The sequence below is a fragment of the Egretta garzetta genome, unplaced genomic scaffold (genome assembly GCF_000687185.1).
Source record: "Egretta garzetta isolate BGI_Z169 unplaced genomic scaffold, ASM68718v1 scaffold323, whole genome shotgun sequence".
NCBI lineage: Eukaryota > Metazoa > Chordata > Aves > Pelecaniformes > Ardeidae > Egretta > Egretta garzetta.
In genome coordinates, this window is record NW_009259435.1 from 2,953,712 (window position 1) to 2,961,750 (window position 8,039).

Consider the following 8,039-nt stretch of genomic DNA (forward strand, 5'->3'; position numbering starts at 1 on the left):
CCACTGGGGGGAGTAGGTAGAGAAACTGGGAGTGGAGTTGAGCCTGGGAAGAAAAGGAGGGGTGGGGGTGGGGGGAAGGTGTTTTAATATCTAGCAGTTTTTCTCTTCTTCTCTGATTTTGATTGATAAATTAATTTTTTTCAAGTCGAGTCTGTTTTGCCTATGATGGTAACTGATAAAATGATCTCTCCCTGTCCTTATCTCGACCCATGAGCCTTTTGATGTACTTTTCTCTGCTCTGTCCAGTTAAAGAGGGGAGTGATAGAGTGGCTTTGGTGGGCCCCTGGCGTCCAGCCAGGGTCAAACCACCACAAATACACTGCTCAAGCCTCATGGTTTCTCTGCGCTTCTTAGAAAGCTTTAAAACCCCGTGTATTCCAGCTAGGTAAGCGGTGGCATCCTCGTACTTGCTGATTGTAAGATCTGGTTTTGCTCTTCAGTTACCTTGTAGGAGAAGAGCTCTGGGTGGTCATGGAGTACCTGGCAGGAGGCTCCCTGACAGATGTTGTGACAGAGACCTGCATGGACGAAGGACAAATCGCAGCTGTGTGCCGAGAGGTAAAGCAACACTCGCGCTCGGGGGGGAGCTGTGATTGGGAAGGGGACACACGCATTCCGCGACCTGTCACTGGCTCCGCAGGAATAGCTGTCTCCAGCTTCTCTAATGCAACAGTCAGTCTTTCAAAGGATGGATTTCATCTGGGAGGTTGCAGCACACAATCCTAATGCAAGCTGAATATGTTTCACCCTAAAGGCAGGGACTGGAGTGCAAAATGGGGTTGGAGTCCCCTTGGTTATGCCTGTTCTCCAGGTCTTTTGGGAATAACCTGTTCCAAGACCTGCTGATCTCAGTGGGATATCTCTCTGTAGCCCTGCACATACTGGATATATGAAAGACTCTAAGACACTAAGCCATTGATACTCAAAATGCACATTGTTGGAGTCCATTAGTTGGCGAATTGTGACTGGTGAATAAGTTCATGCACAGTAAAGATATCTCAAATTTTTTTTATTTTTTTTTTTTTTCAGTGTCTCCAAGCTCTGGAATTCCTCCATTCAAACCAAGTTATTCACAGAGACATCAAGAGTGACAACATCCTGCTGGGAATGGATGGCTCTGTCAAACTAAGTATGCAGGGAACATTGCTGGTGATGACTTGAGTTATCAACCCAGGCCTGTTATCTGCTATGGGGATGGGGAGGTGGGTGTTTGAGATGCTTGATGCTGTGGCCATGAAGAGGCTGTAGAACCACTCCTGTAGGTATCTTTGTGGCTTTGGTTTCAATGGAGATTGGCAAGTATGAATCCTTGTGAACTGATCCCAGACTTGAAGTGAGGTTTGGGGTTTGTTTAGCTTTGGGCCATCTATTTTTGTGGACTAAAATAACAGTATTTTAATGCTACTCTAGTCTAGAAAGCTGGGTTTGGAGGTGTAGGGCCAGAAGTCTTCATTTGTGAGCAATTTCTTCAGCCTAGGAAATACTGCAGGTACCTAGGGGGGAGTGGAGGGAGACTTGGAAACTGCGTAAGTAGAAAACATTTAATCTTACATCGCCAACCCAGACTGGACTCTAAATGTTGTTTTCTCCTTGTGTTATCACCCATAATTGAAACCTTGAGACTGTTCTGCCCCTCGGGTGCCAAGGTAGCTGTTGTGCTTGTCATTGCCCATGCAGATAAGTCTGGAAACTAGTGAATGATTATCTTCCACCTATAGCTTTAACAGAATTGTGCTCCCTGGCTCTTCCTCTCCGTTCTGTTGGCTAGCACCCAACAGGCATAAATAAATCTATTTTTGTCAGCAGTGACAGCAGATATGACTCAAAATTCACACAGTGCCGATATGCTGAGTAAGAAGGTGGGGGGTTTTTTTTTGCACATAATTGCTTTTTAGACTAAAGTTGTACTTTGGTACAGTCAGATCTCTGGAGTGTTAGTGATTAGTAGCTGATCAGGGCCAAAGTGCTCTGTTCTTACGGAATAACTTCTCTGAGCACAGTATGCAGGTACCGGGCTGTAGTTTAAAGTCAGAGAAGTCCTGTGGATATGATGCAGTAACCTTCTGGACCTGAGCTGCTTATTGGCTCTGTTGCAAATTTGCTCTGTTTACGAACCATATGTACCTTTCCTGGTTGTTACCTTTGACGAAAACTCAGCTAGGGATCGGTTTAATTTTCATCATTCTGCCTAAAATTAGACCCACGGTGCCATAGGGGGTCAGGATGGGCAGTGCTTCTTGCTGTGTTGATTCTGCTGGCCTGACAAGAACAGAATTAGTTTCCCTTTGGTAAGTGAAATACAAGACATAGGACCCAGCAGTCTTTGTGTGAAGGCTCCCCACCTTTCTTTCTATTCAAAGAAAATAATCAGTATAAATTTAGGTACTTTATTCTGAAATTAATTACTGTTTGCACTGTAAAGCAAATCCTGTTTGAGTGATGCTATATCTACTGGGGAAGTAATATCTCTGGGACTGAAAATATCACCAGACAACACAGTTTGTGGGTTGAGGGGGTGTATCTAGATCAGACTGTGCATTAATTTGTGTTTTCACATATCTAGGAGCAGTCTTTAGACCATATATTACATATATTACAGCTGCAGAATGCCGCAAACAGTCAAGTGTCTCGACATCCATATACGGTTATTTACTGATCCCCATCGTTCATATAGACAAGTCAGCAGCTCTGAGCCTCATGGCCTCAGTGAGTCAGATTTAGAAACTTGCCTCCCAACACCGTCCTCTGTATTAGCCACAAAACCACCCTTCCTTTCACAGTTGCAGCAACAACGCACCAGGCAATGCAGCAGGGTAACGTGTACTACAGCTCTGCCATCAGTAAGCGTTGGTTTTGGAGACACATGGGCCCAAAGTGGATATCTGGTCGCTGGGGATAATGGCCATTGAGATGATCGAAGGGGAGCCCCCCTACCTCAATGAGAACCCCCTGAGAGTAAGCAACTATCTTTTGCCCTCAGGTCTTCGTTAAGCCCGCCGGTAAATCTGGGCTCTTAAAGGAGGCAGGTGAATCCTCCCGCGGGGTTTCACCGCCTGCAGCCTCCTATCTCCTTAGGTGTCGCAGGGAGAAGATTTGAGATAGTTTTAGATAAAAGCTGTAGTTTGCTGTGGATAGCAGAGGTGTGGGTCCTTCCTGTTGCAGACCCTCTGGCCAGCTCTGATAAGCTAGATCATGCACGCTCATAATTTCCCACTTTCTGGAGGTGCCGATAGAGGCAGAAAGAGTACCTGGTGGCACCAAAGCAGCTGACTTCTTGAATCCTTGTGCCCTGTGAGTGGGGAAGAGCTCTCCTTAAGTTCAAAAATATGATGTGTTACTATTCTATAAGCGGAGCTTTTTCCTACTGGCGAATTGTTCCTTCTTGCATGCTCCAAATAAGCTACAAGCTTAGTAAGTCTTTAGACAGGGCTTAAGCCTCCTGATGCCTTTCCCTTGTTTAGTTTTTAATGAAAAGGGAGATGCTGTCAGTTTGTAGGGTCGTAACTGCTCTTAATGTAAGTCAGGTTTATGGCTTCTCCCCCAGCTCCACAGGAAGAGGGGATCGAGAAAAATTCTGTTCAACTTTTGTTTCCGCCTCTTGCACTGGAAGTGATTTTTGGGGAGAGAAGAGCAGCAGCAAAGAAGAGCAAAAGGAAAGAAACTGGGTGTTGAGTTAAACGAGGGTGGCTAAGTAACAGTACTTTGGCCTCATTTAACTCAGCTTGTGCCCATTCCCAGGCTGTCAGACTGCTCCCATGGGATGTGCCATGGGATCAAGGGCCTGCGTATTAACAAGTCTCTGACAGATTTCAGTTTCTTCTGAAAATCCATCCAGGAAGTTTCTTGCATGAAATCCTGAAATGGATGAATTCTGCATTCCTTGATTCTCAGAGGGGGTGTGTGTGTGAATGCTTCATCCCCAGGCAGTAGCAAAATGGCTTGTTTCTGCAGGGTGCTAAAAGCTGCTTGAGGGTCTGCTGGACATCTTCTGTAAGGAGCCAACTGCACCTTTACAGTATTGACTTTTTAGGCCTTGTGCGCTCAGGCAAAGTACTGACAGAACAAAATCTCTTATTTATTCAGGGGTGCCCTCCCATGAGGATATAGTTATTGCAGGAGTCTAGCACTGGTAGAGTCATGCCAGTTAACTTCCCTATGTAAACATGGTCTGGAATGTTGTTTTTGTGCTCCTAATCCCTTGAGAGGGCTACAGGATCCAAACCCAGATTACGAGGCTGAAACAATAAAGGATTGGATCCCATCCACATAAAAATAGGACTGGCAGCTATTCTGTTTGCAGGAACTTAAGAATTGATTAGTCACCCTGATAAGGTGGGGTTTTTTCTCCCCATTGAAGTGGGGGGAAAGAGAAGAGAAATGAGTGTCTTTGTAATCCAGAGGTGGAATCTACCTTCATAACCTCCTATTTATTTGGCGCTTGTGTTTGCTTTAGGCCCTTTATCTCATTGCTACTAACGGGACTCCAGAACTGCAGAATCCAGAAAAGCTTTCATGCATATTCCGAGACTTCTTAAATCGCTGTCTTGAAATGGACGTGGAAAAGAGAGGTTCTGCGAAAGAGCTGCTGCAGGTAGGTGATGGGGAACAGGGCTGAATCAATGTAATCGTGCCGTCACGATTGAGGCCAGGCTTACGGAGAGATCTTGGCTGGGGTCTTAAATACTGCGTCAGCTGAAGGCACAAGCACAGCTCAGGTAACCTGCTGGGGGAAAAAAAAAAAACCCACCCCAAAACCTAAATCTATAATAAAGTATTAACAGGCTACTCCCTTTTTATGCTGTACTTGCTGCTAGAAGCAGCTGTGCAGCGTGTTCTGTAACCAACCTCAAATAATAGCTGTGCCCCAGGCCTGCCAAATGCTGAACCCCTTCGTTCCCCTGGCTTCTTCGCACAGCTGGCCCTGACATCTGTATGTGTTGTCATGGTCTGGCCATGCTTGTTCTGATTTGGACAGCGGGAGGGCTTCTAGCTATCGGATGTTCTGTTTGTCTCCCTTCTGGTGGAGGGATCACGGAGCTCTTTGGAATATGCGTGGCTTGCATTAACTGGAGCAGTTTGGCGTTACCACATTTTGCCAGATACTGCTCCTTACAGAGATGATGGAACACCTTATAGCTTAAGTGAAATAGCTTAATCACAGAATGGTTTGGGTTGGAAGGGACCTTTTAAAGATCATCTAGTCCAACCCCACTGTCATGGGCAGGGACATCTTTCACTGGATCAGGTTGCTCAAAGCCCCGTCCAACCTGATCGTGAACACTTCCAATGATGGGGCATCCACAACTGCTCTGGACAACTTGTTCCAGGTTCTCATCACCCTATCATCAGTAATTTCACTGAAAACCTGGTGTCTTAGTCTGAACTCCTGGTGAAAGGGGAGGGCCAAGCTGCCAGGCTTTTTGCCAACATGGATGAGAGCAGTGGTTCATGTGTTCCTTCCTTCTATCAAATTTGCCATGGGGTGGAAGATTTGTTTTATTTTCTTTGCATTTATTTTATTATCTTTGTATAATAAATCTTTGATCAGGGGCACTTAGACCTCAACTGTGAGACAGTTCCCTTTTACATTTTCCTTTTCTTTCCACTAGTTTCTCTAGTGGATTCAGTTTTGGATGTGTTGCTGCCTTCTGAGACTGTAATGAACCATTAATCACTGGCAGAACGGCAGTAGCTGTAAGATCACTTTTTCTCCTGGATTTTCCAGCCCCAAAATACCAGAGCGCAGTAATGTTCTGTTCCCTGGAGCAGGAGAACATTTTGACTGTAACATTTCTGCCTGTTTTTAACTACCTTGCAGCCTCTGATTCCCTCCCACCCCCTATCTCTGAAGCATGTTGCCTTGGGTGATTGATCCCTTCTGATGCTCAGAAGTCCTGTGGGATAGAATTGCTTTTTGTTTTCAGAGTAGCTTGTGAGCTTGCCCTACATGCCTAGGTCTCATCTCAGGGCTGTTTTGATCATCAATATTGTTTTACTTAACAGAGCACCTTGTATGGGAGACTGACTGAATGGTTCTGTGTTGCAAGCTCTGTGCTACTCTCCTAAATTCCAGCTGCTTTGCAAATTTCTGATACCCATAGAAGGCCAAGGGGATGCTTTCACCCGACCTGTGATAACAGGGAAGAGAGAAATGAGAGGTGATTCCTGCAGGAAGCCCTGTGCCTTGTGTCTGAACTGCGCAGGTTGTTTTTAGCGCACCTTCCTTCCGCACAGAATTTCACTAGAGATTTTGCAAGACTTTGTAATTCCCCAGGGGAATTCGCTGGGTTTTGCTTGGTCTTGAACATGTTACAGACACTGGAGAATTTAGCATGTGTTGGGTGCAAATCTGTTCATCACTTCAGGCAAGCCCCAAAAGTTTGTGGTGGCAACAGACCTTTCGGTTTCACATGTCAGAGATTAGAATAGGTTGTTAGACTTCGTATGGGTCTAGGTGCCAATATTTTGAGTAGTCACCAGATGTCTGGGGCATGTTCTGAAAAATCTAACCCTTTTTTCTTTTTTCTTCTTCCTAGCACCAGTTCCTGAAAATTGCAAAGCCTCTGTCTAGTCTCACTCCTCTGATTATTGCAGCTAAAGAGGCAGCCAAGAACAACCATTAAAGTGGTGGAGTCAACACACTTGTCGTGTCAAGACTTTTAGATGTTTTGTTTCAGAGACTGAATTACCTGCCCCTCTCCCCATCTGCTCCTCCTTCACAGGGGTGTTCTTAAAACTTTGATCTGCCCTGAAGGGTGGCAGAGCTATTGTTCACTGAATGTGGAAGGGCACGCAACAGGGACATTGCTGATCTTACACAGTGAGCTGTCTTTCCATCCTTGTGATGGGGTTGAGAGGGGAAGAGTATTTTGTATGGCTGAGAAGATCTTTCTGAGAACGTCTGAACCTGACCTACACGTAGCAGAGCCAGTTTGTTTTCATATTTCTTACTGTGTTTATTTTTTAAAATAATGTGGAGCCTTAGACCATGTTTATCTTAATAAATTAAATCTTTTGCTGGCTGGACTTTCCCTGCTTCTGGCAAGCTGCTACTACACCACTGAGGCTGCTCTGTGCTTTGGATGACTTGAGGAGGGAAGGAAGCAGGCAGCAGAAACGGGAACGGCTGTAACAACTGAAAGGGGAACGAGGGTGTGAATACGCACCCCTCCTACCACCATCCCGCTGGATGCTTCGAGGGAGCATGGAGAAAGCCTCTGTGTGCTTCCTGCAGCCATTGGAGAACTTAATTCATGGATGATCTGTTTGCCAGATTGTGTCAACTGGGCCCCCCCCCCTTTAGTTTCAACTCAACTAGTTAAACAAATTTCAAACATTTCCAACGTTCTAGAAGGTAAATCACAGGAAAAATTGACAGAGAGCTCTTTTAGGGTTATTTTATCAGCGCTGTGAAGCTTCTTAGCGACCCTTGCCCTGTATGGTAAAGCAAACAGAGCAATTACTATTATAAAGATAAGATTTGCCTGCAAAATGATGTTGAAAACTCTTGTGTCTTAGAGCAAGTCCAATGGAAAACAAACTGATTGTGGATGCTGCTTTCTTGGAGATCTGGGAACTTTAATTTTTTTGAAATTATAGCGGTTTCTTCATGCTACTGATGCCTTTGGTTGCTAATAGTCTGTAAAGCAGGAAACCTGGAACTACTAGAGGGATTGGTTGTAAACACTGGGCTTATGTTCAACTGTATACTGATTTTTAATAAAATGACTGCTGCGTTTCATAACTTGGGGCTGAGGGAGGACTGAAGTATTCACGGTTATCAGGCAAGTCTGTCGGATGAGGTTCTTGTTCACACCGTCACCAGGTAGTTGCATGTTGGGTGAAGTAATATAGCCTTGTCTCTTACCCCTTCTTCTGTAGTCCTCTGGGAGAGCAAGTAGCTCTCAAGGGAGTAACCTTACGCACAGAGAAAATGGGTAAAAGATCTGTATTATAGCTGGGGAGCTGCTTTCTCTGTACTGCTTTGGTCCTTTATGCGGTGAGTTTAAACCAATTCTGGAGTAACCTCTCATCTCTCT

General features: G+C 45.1%; 1 protein-coding gene across 1 annotated transcript in view; it reads left to right on the forward strand.

Annotated features, from left to right (window-relative positions):
* The window catches only part of PAK1 (p21 (RAC1) activated kinase 1), a 55,227-nt gene extending 48,105 nt beyond the window's left edge, over window positions 1–7,122 (forward strand). Inside the window, exons 11-14 of the mRNA XM_035892689.1 lie at window positions 441–624; window positions 2,860–2,955; window positions 4,454–4,591; window positions 6,537–7,122. Coding sequence (XP_035748582.1) covers window positions 441–624; window positions 2,860–2,955; window positions 4,454–4,591; window positions 6,537–6,623 — 505 coding nt within the window. The 3' untranslated portion in view covers window positions 6,624–7,122. The remainder of the gene's footprint in view (window positions 1–440; window positions 625–2,859; window positions 2,956–4,453; window positions 4,592–6,536) is intronic.
* Window positions 7,123–8,039: the final 917 nt, after the last annotated feature.